Here is a 20434-nt window from a genome sequence, read left to right on the forward strand (position 1 = left end):
ACTATTATCCCTCCTGATCTCACCCCTCCCAGTCCCAGGGTCCCACGAAAAAAAAAGGAAAAGACTAGTGGCTAAAAAGAAATCCAATTCTCATCTCTATAAAACGAACCAAACACGACCTACAAATATCACTCACAGTTGGAGAGTAGATTATGTTAGGATGCCAATCGTCCGATCCATTTGATTTGACTACCTATGTTTTACTGTTTCACTCCAAATGAAAATGTACTGATGTAGTATAGTATTAGACTATTAGTATAGTGTTAATCGGAGGTGGAGGTGGAGCTGCTGCTACTTGGACAGTTGGATTCACCCAACCCATTGTTTATAGGTATATTTGGATTTTGTTTTGATTGTTTTATGCATTTGCACTCAAATTAACATTGTATCTTTCTTTCAAAGAAATTTTACAGAAATCGAAGCGAAGTCAGAGGAGCGGCGGTTCAAAACAATTCTTTCCCTCTACTGCTCTACACACGCTCTCTCTCTCTCTACAGTCTTGACAATTCTCGTAGTAGGTACTGTTACTAAAATCCTCCCTCTCCCAAATGAAAACTGAAAAAGATCTTATATTTTCTCAAATATCGTTCCTCAGTTTATTCATGAATTCCTGAAACCCATTGCAGATCACGCAGATCTCTTCATATTTTTCTTTCTCAAGCAACCGAGCGTGAACCACAGAAGCTGATTCGTGATGAAGCAGCTTCACAAACAACCGAGCGGGAATTACAGAAGAGATGACGAGAACCCAATAACAACCTCCTCTTATTCCACCAAAACCCTAAAACAACCAAGAACCATACCCAGATCCATCAATTACCTCATGAAAGAACAACGTCTTCTCTTCATCCTCGTTGGTATCTTGATCGCCTCCACATTCTTCATACTCCAGCCAAGCCTGTCGAGGCTTGGCCCGCCCGAATCCCACCATGTTATTCCCAGAGAATTTCCCGTTAGCGTTTCTGGCCATCAACAGATTTTGAACCCCTCCTGGAGTTCGGGAAATCATCAATTGGGTAAGGTCGGGAGAGTCCCGGCAGGGATCCGGAGACCGGGGTTGAGAATTGTGGTCACCGGCGGTGCCGGGTTCGTCGGTAGTCATCTTGTCGATAAACTTCTGGCAAGAGGGGACTATGTGATTGTAATTGACAATTTCTTTACTGGGAGGAAGGAGAATGTGATGCACCATTTTGGGAATCCAAGGTTTGAGCTGATTCGCCACGATGTGGTTGAGCCGATACTTTTGGAAGTCGATCAGATTTATCACTTGGCTTGTCCGGCTTCGCCTGTACACTACAAGTATAATCCAGTCAAGACAATCATATCCTTCTCTATGTCATTACCATTCTAATTCTAACTTGTTTCCTGAATTTCTGTAAAAGGAATACATTTTAGATTTTGTTCTTTATGGAATTTGGAATACTTTTAACATCCTTGACTGTGATTACAAGACAAATGTGATGGGAACCTTGAATATGTTGGGCCTGGCCAAGAGAATTGGGGCACGATTTCTTCTCACGAGTACAAGTGAAGTGTATGGTGACCCGCTTGAGCACCCGCAGAAGGAAACTTATTGGGGAAATGTTAATCCAATCGGTAAAATTGTCGTCTATGATCCAATCCTATTATTACCTGCAAGTCTCTCTACTTTTCTCTTTAGACCCTTTCTTACTTCATATTTGTAAATTTTCTGGATGCTTGGTCTTCCTTAGGTGTTAGGAGCTGCTACGATGAAGGAAAAAGAACTGCTGAAACTTTAGCAATGGATTACCATCGTGGTGCAGGTGTTGAGGTTGGTAATACTCGCTTCTGAATGAACTTTTCTAGAAGGTCTATTGTGTGACTTGCAGAGATAAAACGAAAAGATGGAATCAGAATTTCTGGCATGAGTTTCACTGTCAGTTCTTTATAATTTTTCTAAACTACTGGAAAACGGATGATCTCTTTTCTTACTCTTGATTTATGTTTGCTGGCAACAACTGCGTACCACATAGAGCATGTCTTTCAAGTTCTAGTAACTAGTATGGTGACAAAATTGATACCCAGCCTTTTCAGTCTATAAGTTTCTTGAGATTTCTGTGTTCGAAATCTTACCTACATGTCTAGAGAGCAAGATGTATACATACCCATTATGTTCTTTACTTGGTCCGTTAGTTAGCTTTCCAGATCTGAAATGTCTTCCGGTAGATACTGTGACTGAGTTGTAATTTTCTGGAACTCTATCTTGTCCAGTTGCTTTAGTTCAACCCCTGAAAGTTTATTCCTCAATGTGTTTGTTGACTAAGTAGGTAGACATTTAGTTTTAGTTACTTTCTTGGTATGACATACCTTTTAATAGATATTCCACTTCTTCTTTTATTTTTGAAATTTGATTATCCTTTTGTCCACTTGCTCGTGTTTACTCTGACCAAGTGGGTGAGTAATCATTAGTCCTCAGTCTGAAACCGATATTTGCGTCTCTATTATCATAAATCCCAAAAGAGGGCCATGCAGCATGGAATTATTTTTGAGTTTATAATGCAGGTTTTATTATGCTTGAAAAAAGTTATGTATAAAAACTATAATGGAAAGGCTAAAGTAATAAAAAAATTAATTTAGAAATAAGCAAGATATTAAACATCAAGGTTTGAAGGTTCACACTGAAATTCTTCATACAATGAGAATTCTATTGTTCATGCTGATTTTTGACATGTATATATTATGATGTAATACTATTTGGAATAGCAAGGCTGCCAAGGCAACTTCTCATATTAATTCTTCATCAGGATTTAATTACCCCATTTTGACTGACAGATGTTTTGGTTGCGAGCTCCTGCATCTTGTAAGATTCCATTAGGAAATATAAGTTTATATTTGCATACGTGTTTACACCTGAATGGTACAATCCATTATATTTATGAGCACTTATTATGAAGTAATACTATTTGGAATAGCAAGGCTGCCTGGGCAACTACTCATTAATTCTTCATTAGGATTTAATTACCCCATTTTGACTGACAGATGTTTTGGTTGCGAGCTCCTGCATCTTGAAAGATTCCATTAGGAAATATAAGTTTATATTTGCATATGTGTTTACACCTGAATGTTACAATCCATTATATTTATGAGCACTTATTATGAAGTAATAGCAGTTTGTTTATACTATTTAAGTATGATTCTGAATCCACCTACTTGCCTTTTTAGTGTCAACTGCATCTTGTAATGCTGTCATACACATAAACTCCTTGACTCCCCTGGGGTAACATAGATGCCAGATGTGTATGATGTTTGAATAAGGGTATTTGCATTTAGTCCACCGAGACTCCTTTGAAAGAACAAGCCTATGGGAATTTATGCTACATTTTGTTTTCATACTAGGAAAATCATAAACCATAATCCCATGCCAAATTGTTAGAGAAGAGCATATTATAAAGATAAAAGTACATATAGACGGATATAATGCTGATCCTCTTGCACTTTCCAAGGTTTACTGTTGTCTGGGATATGATTCATTTTGAGATCTTCATATGTTTTGTGATATTATGTTATGCCTTTGAATCCTTACAGTGAAGTTGCACTGTTATCTGATAGATTTTGACTAGGATTTCTTTATTTCTTGTCTCGCCCTTACTGGCCTGACGGTCATGCCTTTCATGGTCCATGCATCTATTTGGACAGAATTAACATCAGGATGTGCTGCTTGCAGGTACGTATTGCACGTATTTTCAATACATATGGGCCCCGTATGTGTATAGATGATGGGCGTGTTGTTAGCAATTTTGTTGCTCAGGTTTGCTCTTCCGACCCTTTTTATTAGGTCTATGGCTTGTTGTCCTTTCATACTGTTCTGAATTATAAACCAGGGTATTAGAGCATAATCATTTGAGACAATTTTTCTGTGTATGTGTTATTTTTCAGGCCCTCCGTAAAGAACCTCTGACAGTCTATGGTGATGGAAAACAAACGCGAAGCTTCCAATATGTTTCTGACTTGGTATACCACATGTTTACCATCTTGGGCTGTTGTTTAATTCAAAAAGGAGGCCTCAAAACCTGTTAGATGATTCATAACATTAAATACATTTTTACCCCTTGACCAGTCTATAGACCGGCTCCCATATATGCCCAAATGAACTTATTCAACTATATGACCAATTAGTCCTTATCAACCACCTCCCTAGCTCATCTGATTTAGGAATCCACCTGAAAATGAACTTCAGTCTTGAAGCCAAGTATTTTGCCTGTCTTGCTTGATGCCTTAAAGTTGAAGGCCCCTCCCTCCTTTGTCGTCTATCAATTCAACACCTCTGAATCACCTTCCACTACTGATAAATAACAATTCAGATAAGCAGCACATCTCAACCTAGAAATCAAGGAAAGCAGTTTGACCCTCACTGATTTCCTCTGCTATCTGGACTGGATACATTAGAATGGTGGATCCCTCGTCTGATAACTCCTACCCTGGATGATCCTAGGTTTTGCAATTTCAAAGAAGAAATCTTGCTGTGGTGGAGTCCAAGGTGTGTCTGCTCTCACCCTCTGAGCTGCAGAGTGCAGAGGAATGGTTAAATTACTGGTGGAAAAAGTATCTACAAAGTATTCATTAAAGGGTGTCTTCAGTTTCGGGACACAGGACCTGATAGATGAGTCTGGGGTCCTCATATTCAAATAGTTTTAACCATCTGACTTGGATTTTTATCTCTAGAGGTTCTTTTTATTTCAAAGAAAATTTTCTAAATTGTAAAGTTGAATATGGTAGGTAACGCCTTTCATCACAAGTTGATTTTTAGCCCAGTTAATCTACTATGCACAACCTAGCTGGAGGTCCTGATGCTCAATACATAGAGCTAGCTAGTCAATAGTTCCCTAGATCTCTGCATCCATTAATAGTTATTTGTGTCATTCATGCTCAATTAGATATTTAATGCTCCCACAAGATCAGCTTAGGAAGGGAAAGTGATCCTTTCCACCTTTTATTGTGTGAATGTCTTCCTCCACATATATGCGTGCATGTTTATATCATCCTTTGTAGCATCAAAGTTTTAAGCTAAAAATGGAAAAGACTAATAACCACCTCTCATCTTAGGTTGATGGACTGGTGGCGCTAATGGAAAACGAACATATTGGGCCTTTCAATCTGGGTAATCCAGGAGAGTTCACCATGTTGGAGCTTGCTGAGGTGAGACTTTTCTTGAATTCTAAATGCATAGTTGGGTCGATTAAATAATTTCAGATACCTTACCTGCATTATTTTATTGAAGTTTTCATTTTTCAATAGTAAAGTTTACCCTGCCTCCTTCAAAAATAGGTGGTCAAAGATACAATTGATTCAAGTGCTACCATTGAATTCAAGCCAAATACTGCGGATGATCCACATAAGAGAAAACCAGATATTTCCAAAGCAAAGGAACTGCTGAATTGGGAGCCTAAGATCTCACTGAGGGAGGGGCTACCATTAATGGTGACTGATTTCAGGAAACGCGTCTTGAATGATGAGGAAGGAGGAACACTGAAATAAGATAGAGGAACAATTTGTATAGTATGAAGAGCATGTCATATATGCCATCTAGGCATCTATTAGTGTTTGTCTCATTTTATTCTTTCGTGGATTAATAACTTCGTTTGTTATCATTTATCATCAACAAAGCCTTGTCATGGATGGGGTCTGCAAGATGAAATCCTTTTCTGCCATTCCACTATTCGGTACCAACCATATTCATTGTTAAATTATATCCATGTCCTGGAAATTTCTGATCCATGCCGCATTTGTAAAGAGGAATATTTCTTAGATGGTGTTGTGAATCTTTCTTTCTTTATGAGAAAAAAGGGTTGTATTATACCTTTTTATATGGAAATTTATTGCGTTAGTTAATAGTTACCATGATAAATAACCATAATTTATCAGCTGGCAGTTTTATACCCTTAGCAAAATATACCCACCCTTTTGGGAGATGTTCACTCAAATGCCGCCAGAGGATGTGGTATTACTGCAGTCTACTTCTGAACTCAGATGTTACTCCTCTTTCCATGGCACTCTGGTCGTCGAGCACACAGAACCTATAGTGCAGTAGTTATTCTCATACTCAAATGGTACTGTTTAAGTACCTGCTAGAATATATTTGGTTAAGCTCGACAGCTGGGCTGTCAACAATAGGGTTCTACTTGAACCACAGAGGCTCCGTGTAACAACAGTATCGGTGGATGCATTGCTAGAAGTTCAAAGTATCGATATATATCGACCCGTATTGGCTGATAGCTGATACATATCATGCCAATGGTTTCACGATACGCTCCTCCAGGAATTATATCCGATCAGACCATGGTTCAGAAGGTAATTGGGCCTTAAAAAAAAGTACCACTACAGTCCAATACGCCCTTTGAACCTCTAGTACAGACAAATCTCAAAAGAGAATCTGGATCTGCTGGCCACCACCATTGGTTCTTGGTGGGGTGGAATTTCTATTGATTTAACTCACTTGCCCCAGCAAGCTCATATATGAAGTCCTGCAGCCAGGGTCTAAAAGCCCAAGTGCTAAACTACTAGTCTATTACACTGCTTTCAAGTTTCAAAGGAAATATACAAAGGCGGCCTTGGGCCCTGGTTTTACCGTGAGAACTTTTAGTCTCTTCATTGGAAAAGCTGCGAAATAATGCTTAAGCACTTTACAACATAATGATCTGGCGAGCTTCCACCACGAAATGACTTCCATGAAAACATAATTAAGGCTACATTCATAATCTCCAGAGGGCGAATCCAAAGAGGATAGACCGATCAGCTTCTAGCTTTCAAATTTAGATAAATAGGATTTGGGGAGTGTGGCAACATGCAGGTTCCCAAATTTTCATCTGTTGAACCTGACCAAAATCATTTAATCCAGGTGATGGTCAGAAATCTCATTGAAAAGTAATCTTACTTAGATCTGCAAATAATTGTAGTAGTAATTGATCCATTCCCCCTCGCAGCACAAACATGTTTTCCTGGATACACGATGTTTATACAGTATGGACCCAAGATACCACTGCATGGATCTATAAGATAATTATACAGATCCAATTATCCATCCTCCAATCCACGAGGCTGAGTAGGTCAACTCTTCAAATGATCTTATTTCTAATATCTTCGAGTTTCTTCATTATTTCCCCAGGGGTCCTATCCAGTTCATCTGCAATCTTCCTCTGCAAATCCGGAGGTAGTGTGGGGAACTGTTCACAGAGATCTCCATCAATCACGTCCTGCATTAATTTCATCTCTAAGTCACTTTGAGGGTTTTATGATGACAAATACTAGCAAGGAAAGAAGAAAAAGGAAAAAAATAAGATTAGTACAGAAAATGAATTTGCATGAATCATCCATATGGTGGATGCAGTGACCATGAAGCAATGTGTTATGCTCAAGGTCTAAAATGTTGATGTCGATGGAAATGTCGCTTACCAAAACATAGGACATATGTCAGAAATGTCGAGGGGAAATATTGTAAAAATTAGACATTGTGAAAATATTATGAAATATGTAGAAATATACAATGATATTTTGTAAAATGATAAAAGAAGCATTAATACATATTTCTAAACTATTATCTTATTCCCAACTAGTGTTTTAAAAGGCATGGGAGGCATACGCCTGAAGGCGCGAGGCGCTCCCAAAACGCTCCAAGGAGTATGCCAGAGGCGCTGACACCTCTGAGGCATACGCCTCTTGCGCTTTTTTCATGAGGCGTGCTAGAGGTGTACGCCTCATGCACATCTAATATAAAAAGACAGAAAAAAAAGAAAAAAGAAAAAAAAAGGAAAGGAAAGGAAAAGAAAAGAAAAGAAAGGGAAGGGAAAGAAAAAGAAAGAATAAAAAAAGAGAAAAGGAAAGAAAAGGAAAAGAAAGGGAAGGGAAGAAAAGATGAGGGGAAAGAAAGTGGTTTGCCCCCTGCCAAACCACTTTCAACTAATGTTATGCATCCGCTTCGACCAGACCCCCCTTTAAACTAACGTTATGCATCTTTATTCTTCTTAATATATATATATATCCCCTCTTTCAACTAATGCGTTCTGAACTACGCCTCACGCCTCTAGGTAGTGAAACGCCTCACGTCATGCCTCCACGTTTTAAAACATTGTTCCCAACCATTATATAAAGCTAGGAAACTAAGATCAATAACAAATAAGTAAATGATGATTTACTGATTTATTATGTATTTTGATGTTTTTACAAGGTTATCCGATATTTTCTTTTCTTATTTTTAATTTTGATTTATTATAAATTCTAACATATTTATTTCACACTAGTAAATAGAAATACATTTATTCTGATTTTTTAAATATTAAAGTTATAATACATTATGTTTTATTATAAATTTAATAAACTGATTCTCCTTTTTGTAGTATTAAGATTATGATAAATTCTGATTTCTTATAAAACTTAATGAATTTATTATGATTTTTAATACTAAGTTTATAATAAATTATGATTTATTATTAAATTTAATAAACATTTTCTGATTTTAATAAATATTTTAAATATACTAACTAGTTAATATTTTATTACTTGAAAAATATTTTATGTTTTATATTATAAAATAATTATGTTATTCTTTTGTTTTTATTTTTTCTTAAATATTTTATTTGAAATATTAAATAGAAATTATCAATGGAATAATTTAAATTAATATACTGTATTATTATTAATATAATATACTAATATATTATATTATTAATGTACATTAGTCGACATCCTGTCGACGTAATAGGAAAAACTGTCTTTTTTTTTTGTTATTTGGACCGCTTTGGTCAACATTTCCGAAATATAGGAAGTGTCGACTGAAATAATGTAATTTTTATATTACCATCCATTTTCATGTCGGTGAGCCTCAACATCAACATATGTTGGGCGACATTAGCGAAATGTCGCGACATTTGAAACCATGGTTATGCTATGCTGTATCCACTGTGGTGTACAAAGTGGGACATTAGATCATGGGGCTTTTACATGTTTAGTGCCAAAGAAGGCTGTTCTCTAGGTTAGATATCTAAAACAACCAGAGTATATGCAAATCCAACTTCTCAACTATACCTTCACTGGAAAGTAAGCAGATCTGTAGGTCATGTGATCTCTACCACACAGAGGTGGATGCTCCTGCCTCATATGCATCTCTAAGTGAGAGAAGAAGTCAACATCCTCCCTAGACGTGAAAGCAAGCAAAGCCCCCAAGCTCCCCATTACAGTACCAAAAATAATGCATTCACCACCCCCTGGAATAAGAGATGCCTTCTGCAAAGATGTGACTACATCACCCACATGGAACTGTACAATTTCTTCAACCTTGTTAGGGGCTCCATTCAGCTTCCCCTGCTCCCACTTTATTTTACCTCCAGTTGGATCTTCTTCAATTTCATCTGACACATCCTGTGGTAACCGCACAAAGTACACATTCCCAAACTTGTCAGCACCGGCCATGGTGTCGAAGTCTATGTGGTATGATGCTGTAAGCCATCTAGGAACACAATCGTCTGCAAATATATACAACTGATTTTCATCCCGCCTATACTTGCAATAATGGAATGACTGCAGAAAAGCAACAGCAGTTAGAACATAATTAGACAGATGAAAAGATAAGGAGTAATACAATAGAATGATTTTTTTTTAAGAAAAACATGTAGAGTATTACCATAAATGTTAAACATGCAAAATAATACTAACCTCTTTAATAATCATGTACAAGTATTTCTTTGTTGAAGTGATACAAATATGAAAGCAAAGAAACAAATGGAAGACGAGGATTCCTGCATCTGATGCCTATGGTAAGCATCCAATTTGGTTGCTAGTAACAATCTTAAGCAGATTATTCAACAAATAATGAATATGGGTGCTGGAAACTAGAACAAGGAGGCTGTCACACGTGCACTTCATGCAGTTTACAACAAGACATATATGTCAACATCATTATTGACATGATAATTTGAGAGGACATTTTCTTAGTCAACCCATTAACACGTGAATGAAGAATAAGTCATTCGGTTAAAATTGGATATGATTGTGCACTAATAATACTTGATAATTTAATACAATCAATTACAAATTATTTAATAGCTTAGTATTGTTTGCATTGATGAATGCTTATAGATTTAATTTGTTTTCTTTTCCAATTACATCTTCCATTATTTATACAAATAAATAATATTATTAATAATAGAAGTTAAAATAATGCTCCAGAGGTAAGGTCTGCATCCAGTCCATTCCTCCCAAGACTCTAGATAGCTGGGACCAACATTGGAAGATGGCCACTTTTTAGAAATTAAAAATAATGTATACGTACACTGATGTTTTTAAACCATCGCTGATCTGGATGATTAAGGGCATTGTTTGGTATCGTGCTGTTGCTCAAGTTTTGTGCTTGTACTTGATTTGAGCATTGGAAATTGGGAGAGTGGTTGCTTATAACACATAAGCACCACTAGCACCACATAGGATACCCAAAGTGTTAAACCCCCCTTCGAACACCATTTGGTTTGATAAAGTAAAAATGCCTATGTAGTGCTTATGTGGCAGTGAAACAGCTCCGCAACACCACAATACCAAACACCATCCAAATCATTCAGCCAGGTCAGTTCAACTATAAACCCATAAAATCCTTAAAACCCATCAACTCGACCTGGGCAAGCAAATCGTTGAATTTGTTCAACCTTTTAACTGAGACAGTTAAATCCATTTTAATATTTTGATCAGAAACTTCAAAATTAAAAACAAGAAAAAAACCTACAACCTGGACAGTGGGCTGACCCATTCAACCTGGACAGTGAACTGGTGAACCATCAACACGAAATAGGTGAATACAGACATAGGGCACAAGCACCTACATGACATAATGATGCGGATGTGGAAAGAGGGAAAGAACCAATGAAGGAATAAATCAAGTTTTTTCAAATTCCTACAGCAGTTGCAATCTTGTAGTTTTGGGTTACTGGTAAATGCAAGTCTTTTTTTTTTAATTTGTTAACTTTAATTTCTTAATAGTAGGGCTAATCACCCTGGAAAGTTGCAAGTTGTAGTAGTTGTATCTTCACTTTTCTTTCAGCCTATTTTTCAAGGACCAAAACTTGTTTGTTTTCAATGATTTTTGTGTCATTAGATGGGCACTTGAGTTAACTATCCAACAAGACCACCTACACTCTTGGAAGTTAAGAGGCTTTAATGTTAAAGGGCAGAAGTTGTGGAATACTATCCCAGAAGCAATCACTTGGTGTATATGGAGGGAAAGAAATCAGAGAATTTTCCAGAATCAGAGTATCTCACTGGAGGCCTTAATCAAAAAGATTATGGGCACCATACCTTCCTGGCTGGCGGCTACAGACCAATTCAGTAACACTTCCCATCATAGTTTTCTTTTAATCATCAGTCACTTCCCATCATAGTTATTTTGACCCAACTACATTCCTTTTTATAATTGTTGATAGGAGAGCTGCAAATGATAACATTGCTTGTATAGTGTCTCACTGTACAGTAATATACTTGTACACAGTGAACCAAATTAAATGAAAGAATGAATACCTTAAACTATCCACAAGACCAAGGATCTTGTGAATCCTAGATTTTTGTTATGATCATTTTAACAATGAGAGGTAAATTGGTGACAAAAAAATCAAGTCTTTATTTTTCCGGAGTTCAAATAGAAAATTTGCTCATTTGGCAATGTGGCAATTCGTGCAGTCTGTTAGTTTGTGGAATGACTAGATTGTATCCAAGTGGCTGTTCTTTGTGCCTACCCCTGACTGTTGTACATTGTGCCTACCCTCTCTTCTATAAATAAGTCGTTATATGGCCATTAGAAAGAAGAACAATTGATTTATCTCAATTGACTGATTTTTCGGGCAGGCCTTCCCTGTTAAGGAAGTTTGGTGAAAACCTATTCCACCTAGGGTTGGATGCCTTTATTGGGAAGCATTCCTGGAAAAATTCAACACTTGTAATTTATTTCAGAGAAAGAGACCTAATAGTTTCTTATCTCCTAACTGGTGTGGTTCTTGCAAGTCTAATGATGAGACTGGTTTCCACTTATTAATATCCTGCTCTTTTGCTACTTGTATTTGGGAGTGGTGTTTTTTTTTTGTTTGGGAGAAGGTGGTCTCCTCCGCTGGATGTACAAAGTCTCTTTGCACCTACTATGTTCAGTTGGCCAAAGAAAAGAGGTAGAATCATGTGGAGATGTATAAGGGATGCCGAGTGCTGGACTATCTGGGAAAGGAATTGGAGAGTTTTTTCAGAAAGAGAAAGAAGTCTTCAAGATATTGTGGAGGTGATTCATGTTAGAGTGGTGCATTGGCTTAAGTCTCTGGATTTGTTTAAAGACTTTTCAGCAGCTGATTTGATTAGAAACTGGAAGGAAATTGCAAGCTCAGCTCCAACTAAGGACAACCTCCCTCTCCATGGCTTCTTCAAATTAAACTTCAACGAAAGCAGCATTGGAAATCCAGGTCCTTCAGGCATATTGTTATTGATCAAAAATAAATAAAAAAAAAAAAATCCAGGTCCTTCAGGCATCAGGGGTGTTCTAAGAAATGAGGAGGGTGTTGTAATTGCTCTTTTTTTTCTGGGCCAATTGGAGTGGGTGATTCACTTCGGGCTAAGATTTCAGCAGTATTGGAAGGAGTTCAAAGAATTAGAGTGCTGAACATCACCAAGCTGGTTATAGAGGGAGATTCTAGCTGGTGGTAGGCTGGCTAAAAGAAGACTTGGCTGGGTCTTGGAATTACAGTAATGAGAAGAGGAAATTTAACTAGCTAAGGATACAGAAATAAAATTGAACTGGGTCAAAAGAATCTATGTTTTGGGCTCTCTTGTAATCTGCTATTTTGCTTGTTTTTTTGTTTCTGTTTTGTTGTGGGAGAGTTAAGAGAGCTTATCTCCCCTTTTTCTGTAATTATTTTCCATTAATCTTAATGAAAGTTTCCAGTTATTGATCTAAAAAATAAGAACAATTGATTGAGGCTTTTTTTTTTTGAAGTTCCAAACTTAACAATTGGTTTTCTTGAGGATTCTTTTATTTTTTTTCTCTTCTTTTCTCTTCTCCTCCATAAGATATAATTATCATGTTTGTTTTTTCTTGCATTTAGACTTTTTTTTTTGCATTATTTCTTAAATCTTGGACTGTTCTTGATTGATCTTGGTTAATTATTGGCTTTTTTCCTTCCTAAGTCCACTCCCAGCTTCCCAATGAGCAAATAGAAGAAAGACCCATTGTCCACCTTCTCCAGGTCACTACAAAGCCTTTCTGGAGTCTTTGAAATTTCATCACCTTCTTTTTTCCCCATACCATTCAAACCTCCCATCTTCTAATACTGATGGGCTAAAATCACCAACGATCTGACAAACCTTCTGGAGATGATTAACCTCCATATTTGTCGCCTCAGCATCATTGACCATTCAAGTACTCTGTAAAGCCCTTTCATATATTAGAGATTAAACCCCACTCTGCGCTTTCTCTTCCTTTATGAAAGAAGACCAGCTGTTTTCTTCCTTTCCCAAACAACTCAAAGAGAGCAATGAAGTTTCCTCTACCACTCCTTTCTGCCCCATATCTTCTTTCTTCAACCTCTTAAAACTTTTCTAATCCTTTCTCTCATTCAAGTGCATGGCTTTAACAACAAAGTCCTTAAACCAGACAACAGTCTCATCTCCTACCAGAAGCACCTGAGCTTTCTTCATCGCCAATATTAGGTTTCTCTTTTTTCTTCTTTCATAACCCTATTAGATCTTAGAGGTGTCCTGTATGGAAGGAGAAGGTGCTCTTTCTCTTTCTTTACACCAGAAACCTTCATCTTCTTTTCTTGTCTACCTTCTAGCTTTGATCAATCGAAACAGAAAAAAAAGCCACTTAAACCACTGATCCTCTAACATATTAATGTTAACCCATTCTCTTTATTTGAATATGATTTACTCAGAAATATATATATATATATATATATATCCCAAACTCAATTAAGCAAATGAAGTTTTAATGACATGCATATGAGAAGAAACTCAACTGTTCTTTTACACGCTAAACATGATTCCAAAGTTGTCAAAGTGGTGCCTAAGTGACTATGTGCTTTTTGGCGCTCAACCCGCTAAAACGCTAACCTGTTTATACACAAAGATTTACAATATTTTTATATTTTAGTTTTTATTTCATAATATTAAGATAGGCAATGATACACCATATCATTCATTCTTTTTATTGCTTCATAAACCAATATTTCTTTTGTTAGTTTCTTATTTTGTTAGGGCTTGACTAATCTAGAACTGAAGTTTGAAGACTTGACTTGAAAATTTCTACCTGTTATTTTTCTAGTTCTTCTCCTTCCTTTTTTTGGAACAAAAACAGGGGCTCCACCCCTTCTTTTTCTTCTTCATTTTTAAGTTTTTTTTGTCTTTACTTTTTCTGAGACAAGAGTAGGGCTCTTCTTCTTTTTTCTGAGACAAGAATACAGCCCCGCCCCCTTCTTCATTTTAAGCTTTTTTCCTTTCTTTCTTTTTCTGAGATAAGAATAGGGCTCCACCCTTCTTCTTCATATTAAGTTTTTTCTTTCTTTCTTTTTTCTGAGACAAGAACAGGGCTCCACCCCTTCTTCTTCATTTCAAGTTTTTTTTTTCTTTTTTCTGAGACGAGAACAGGGGCTCCACCCCTACTCCTTTGTCGTTTTGAGTTTTATTTTTGAGACAAGAACAGCGGCTCCACCCCTTTGAGGGTTTTTCTTTAGACAAGAACAGAGGTTCTGCCCCTTCTCCTTGTATTTTTTTCTTATTCTGCTACCAAAAAATAAGGGACTCATCCCCCTTATTTTCCTTCCAATATTCTAAGACATTAGGCAACACCTAGGTAGGCACCCAGGTCCTAGGAAACTAAGTGCTTCCTTGTTACCTAGGTTCACCTTGGTGCCTTGAAAACTATGCATAATTCCATATAGAGCCATACAAAATCATTAAGTACCCAAACCATGATTGACCTTATAAACACAATCATACAACAGATAGCCTTCATAATAATAACTTTTTTGCAAAAACATTCTATAGCATAAATAAATTATTTAAATAACATACCTCTTGTATGTCGCCAACATAAATCCGATCCCTATATGTGTGGATGGAGATAATTGTGTTGGGGAAGAGCTTATTCTCACATTTTCTAAGCAATCTCCTCTTCCCCAAATCATATAATCTGAGTACTGGTCCTATTCCAGCAAGCAATCTTCCTTGGAATTGGCACAAAACAAGAGGAATACCGTCTACTTGTGTCTTGTGTAAAAGTTGAAGAACTTTACCATCTTCCACAAACCTATAAATATGTATAAATCCCGCAGTGAACTTTCTCTTAGGCCAAAACTGCAGTCCCTTTGCGGTACCAACAGCCAAAAGAGTTCCATATTCCTTGTCATGGAAATTCACAGTGCATACACTAAATGCAGCCTCATTGTCCTGAAGCTCTAAAAGGCATGTTGTGCTTGCTGTCCTAGGATCAAGGACTCTGATACAAGACACCCACTTGTCAGACTCTGCCTTTGGGTAACCATACTGCTCATCAGATAGGGGATCATCCTTTTCCTCATCATCACCACCACCATTTTCCATCTGTTCCACATTACCATTTCCTTTCTCTCCCATCCCAGCGGCCTCCAGACATTCCTTCCTTGCAGCTTCACGTTCTTCTGCAGTGAGTGCTCCCTGATCACTCTCAATCACCACCAGCAGTTTCCGCTTGGGATGAAGGACAAACTTCCTTGGAGTATATCTCAAAGGAATTGCAGTTTCATTGAATGTTTCTCCCAACCTCTCAATTGTGAAAACCCTCAATGCATCCCCTGCAACAGCAACCACACCTTCTGCACACTGATCAGATGAAAACGAGGCAGCATATTCAAGAGTCTCATATGAAAGGGGAGTCAACAAGAAGTGTCCTTGGTGAATATACCCAAGCCAAGGTCGACTAGACAAGCAAAGCATTGCTCGCCTACCTCTTACAATGGAAGAGAAGAGTTTTGGGGCTCTGAGTCCCAAGAACCGGGAGCGAGTATCAGAAAGCTGACCTGTCACCATATCAACCACAGTTCTGAAGAGCACCCCATTCTGTAGACCAGCATTAAGAAAAACACTGGCAGGGTGATCAGCACCATCCTCCCCACCAACTGACGCCTGAACTTCAAGTAAGAGAAGAGATTCTGGGGGTGAAGATACACTCTGCACACTTAAAATCTGCATGCAGTCATCAGGGTCCAAGGATAGGATACGAATAGTATTATCATAGGATCCTACAGCAAGGAAACGGGACCTTTGTCTCCCTTCAGGAACTGGAGCAATGTCCAGACAAGCCACATCCCCAGACATTTCATGCTTCTCAACCTCCATCAACTGACCTGTCATGTCCATCTCAAAATAGATAAGCTCTCCTCCACTCAGAGCAATTACAACTTGAAGTCTGTTGGAGCCAACCTTCACAATTGTCCTCTTCCCAGGAGTTTTCCACTCATTTATACGCCCATCTTCTCTTATATGCCTAATGCCATTTGGGTGGACTTGCATCAGAGAGTCATCCCCTAATAGAGAAACAGCAAGAGATGGGGTAGTATCAAGGAATCCACTATCACTAACTTCTTCGACAGTCTCACCAATTGAAAGCACCAGAGTAGCATTTGCAAAGGACACAACAATGTATGCATCAAACTCATCATTAACGTTCTTCTTCACTGTCCAAACAGCACTTGGGATACCAGGGAGTTGTGAGACAGCCATCTCGCTAATGGCCAAACCTGGTCTTAGTATTCGTAAAGACGAACGTGGACCTCGCCCACAAAGTGTAAATATCTGAGGAGTCTCTTCTTCAAACAAATTTATAACTTTCATGTCCATAATTGGCATCAAACTTTCAACTTGATCAATCCTAACAAGATTCTTAAGGCCCCTAGGCTGGAAAAATACTGGCTGAAAACCTTCTTCCGTTTCCATTAATGTAGCTGATGATGATTCCACATCTTCATCATCTCCTATTGACTTAAACTGATATAAAGCATGATTCCCAAACTCTGAAGCAGCAAATAGGAACCCTGACTTCAGAACACACATAGAGGCCGTAACAGGCATTGTGTCAAAATACTTGATCTTCAACTCTTTCACATGTTCATTCTCGTAGTCCAGTGTAACCTTAAATATATCTCCATACTCTGTCTGCAACAGAAAGAAGAACATGGACTTCTGCTTGTGCGTGGCAGCAGAAACTACGAGCACCCCACGCTCAGCAGGCAAATCTGCCCTTCTAGGGATGACAGCTCGGACATCAGGATGGCCCTGATTTTTATAAATGACAAAATTCTCTGCACACACAAGGACACCACTGGGGCCATCCCCACCTCCAGGAACTGTGACGAGCATGTTGGCGCCATTGTCAATCGGTTCCGACCATTTTCTTGAAACATGATTAAGACCAAGATCAAGTTCATAGAAAGTGAGATGCTTTTGAGCATCACTAGCAGCCACTCCACTTGAATCCTGATCCGCTTCCGAATAATCAAGTTCAATTGCAGCAAAAATTGGGTTGTCAAAACCACAGTCAACCCCAGCAACAGAATAAACGATGGTGTGAGATTTATGGGCTTCTAATGGGGATGAAATTGTCAGCCTTGCAGCAGTATCTCTGTTTAAGACATAAACAAGTTTCTGCTTTTCACAGGCACCAATCATTACCGCACGGCCCTTGGGATCAACAGCCAAGTACTGCCCCGGGACAATCCGACGACAACCCGATTTCCCAAACGTTTCTTGATGAATTTTGTCGAAAATATTTTTCTCTTTGTTATACTCTAGAATCACGATTCGACCCGAATCAGACCCAACAACAATATAGTCTTTCTGAGAACCAGTAAGCCTAAACTGAGCTAATGAACGGATTGTGCCAAATACCTCGACGGATAGAATTGTCTGGATCTTACCATTTTCGTCGGGACGCAATAGATCGAGAACTTTTCCTCTCGCTACAACAATTTCTTGCGACTTACCACCGACGAAGTTTCCATTAGCCGCAGCGACGATACCAGTTGCTTTTTGCAGTGTTAGACTGTATAGATACATGGCGGAAACCGTACTAGAATCTTCTAGTGCATGTAAGAGAAGAAAAAACCCTAGCTTATGGGAAAAAAAGGAACTAGGGTTTATGATTTTACACTCCTCTTAAGTTGCACAGTCACGAAAGAATGATTACAAGAAAATAAATGTCAAGTTAAGATTAGCAAATAAAAGACAATGCGAGATTACTAGTGTCTTCATCCAATGAAACCTGAAATTTCTGGCGCAGATCTGCTTCCTACGATGACGACGGAGAGTGAGACTGAGAAGAGAGGAGCAGGGGACATAACCCCTATTTAGCGTTCTGTTTGGCTAGTCACTGTGTGAGAGCCGCTTATAAATGGATCGAACATCGAACACCGAACACGGTCTACTCTACATGCCCATTAAAATATCCATAATTCCCTTTCTACCCCTTCCCTTCTCATCTTCTCCCAAGTCCCAAGTCCCAAGTCCCAACCAAATGAATTAGAGCGGCGGCAGCTCCCCCTTTCTCTCTGCTCCTTTTGCACCCTATGTTTCCCCTGTATCGAACCAGATAAAGTGATTATAAGATGAAAATAAAAAGGAGAAATTAATCAATTTTAATTTAATTTTTACAAGGGAAACACCTATGCAATATATTAACAGAGGGTTTTATAAAAAACCAAAAGGGACGCACCATTTCATGGGCAGAGCAAGGAATTAATAATCTCTATTCTTTTTAGGGGGGAGCTCTCTCTCTCTCTCGAAGAACAAGAAGAACAAGAATAAGGCAAAAAATTAAAAAAAAAGAAAAAAAGATAGTCAACTAAGGTACCTGCAAAGGTCATATAACCAATATTAAGCATTTTATTAATTTTAAATATGTAAAATATTTAAGTGGCTTTTATTATTCAGTCCATCCCCATAAATCTTAATTCTACCGATATTATTAAAATAGATGTCAGTTTAGAATTGATATCAATGTACGAGACAACTTTTAAATACTTAGCTCTACCGGTAGAATTCAAAATTCTGTAATGGAGTACGGTCTACTTATCCCAATATTTAAATACTTACATATACAACTTTTATCAATGAATTTTAAGTTTTAAACCGAAATGAGTTTTGGACAATACAAGGTGAAGGTCTGTAAACAGTATAAGAGGTAAATATTTATTTTACATTATATCGCAGCGAAACATATTTGGTGTCCAAAAATGAAAAAGAAGAGGGTACACCTCTTCACCAGGAAACGTTGCTGAGTGCCCGCTGACCATATGACCGTTGCTTTGTCTCATAATTTTTTAACTGCACTCTAATCTTTTTTGCAGTGGCCTTCTAATATTTAGTAGCCCCCCCCCCTAAACTACATCCTGTTTATGAATTTAACATTAATTTACAGGCAGAATTTATTCCATCCTTACGTGGAGTTAAGATTTTCTAAGAGTGGACTGAATCATAAAAATCCCTAGTTTCTACTTATATTCTTTATTGGTTGAACAAAGTCCACCGGCAATAGTCTCTCCCTCTCAGTAACTTTTTTTTTTTTTAATTTGGATCATGAAACGTAAATTGTTATCATTAACAACATAGCAAAATCTATGATGCGGGAAAGAAATGGTATCCGGAAGAATCAAAATTCATAAGCTGGCTATTACATTCATGATTCTAGTTGACTGATCAGATGTTTTTCATATCATAGTAGAACCCAAACAACAATTTGCTTCTTACAAGGATGAACAACATATTTGACCTTTTAATCAATAAAAATAAGAAAATTAACCATCTTATCTTTTTGTTGAGGGAAATGAGCCTGTTTTTTTCTGATAATCCATGAATAAACTTCATGGGATTTTGTTCATTTATTATTTATTATGATTAATTACTTGCATTAATAAGCAAGTAACCATCAAGCAAATCTAATAATATTAGGCCCTGCTTGATTCGCAGGAATTGAGGTCTAGAATCGGAATCAGAATGAGCTATTCCGATTCCAACTGTTTGATTGGGTGGAATCGGAATCCCATTCTCATTCCTGGTGGAATGGCATTTCCCCATTTGAGGAAATGGTCATTCTCTTCCCTTCTCTTAGAAATGAAATCCCATTCTTACCGATTCCAATTCCCATTTCTATTCATGTCTGAACCATGGTTTTTAAAACCGACCTAGTTAGGGGTCCAATTACCAGGTCAAATAGTCTGACTGTTCAAACCGAACGCTCGGCTCGTTCTGACAAAAAATTAAAAAAATTAAAAACGGTCAAAACCGTTTAAACGATTAACCGCTTGATTCAGTGGTTCACTGACCAAAATCAATGGTTTTGTGAGAAAAATCCGGTTTTGGGGGAAAACAACTGACCGATTCCCGATTTTTCCAATCCGATCGTCCAGTCTGATCCAATTTTAAAACCCATAGT

At 37.8% G+C, this 20434-nt stretch overlaps 2 protein-coding genes across 2 annotated transcripts; one reads left to right on the forward strand and one right to left on the reverse strand.

The window, feature by feature from the left end:
• The first annotated feature begins 356 nt into the window (after positions 1-356).
• Positions 357-5833, forward strand: LOC104599256 (UDP-glucuronic acid decarboxylase 1-like). The gene is made up of 8 exons (XM_010261723.3): positions 357-518; positions 627-1321; positions 1449-1596; positions 1713-1792; positions 3686-3769; positions 3898-3972; positions 5065-5157; positions 5287-5833. Exons 2-8 carry the CDS (start codon positions 695-697, stop codon positions 5494-5496), a joined length of 1317 nt encoding a protein of 438 aa, XP_010260025.1. The 5' UTR covers positions 357-518; positions 627-694; the 3' UTR covers positions 5497-5833.
• Positions 5834-6398: 565 nt separating this feature from the next.
• Positions 6399-18532, reverse strand: LOC104599257 (spliceosome-associated protein 130 A-like). Its single transcript, XM_010261725.3, has 3 exons — positions 15043-18532; positions 9040-9531; positions 6399-7211 (listed from the first exon to the last, which is right to left on the reverse strand). The coding sequence occupies exons 1-3, from the start codon at positions 18058-18060 to the stop codon at positions 7074-7076; spliced, it is 3648 nt and encodes a 1215-aa protein (XP_010260027.1). The 5' UTR covers positions 18061-18532; the 3' UTR covers positions 6399-7073.
• Between the last annotated feature and the right edge of the window lie 1902 nt (positions 18533-20434).

Source organism: Nelumbo nucifera, chromosome 2 (assembly GCF_055504915.1).
Source record: "Nelumbo nucifera cultivar China Antique chromosome 2, China Antique-T2T, whole genome shotgun sequence".
In the NCBI taxonomy this organism is placed as follows: Eukaryota; Viridiplantae; Streptophyta; class Magnoliopsida; order Proteales; family Nelumbonaceae; genus Nelumbo; species Nelumbo nucifera.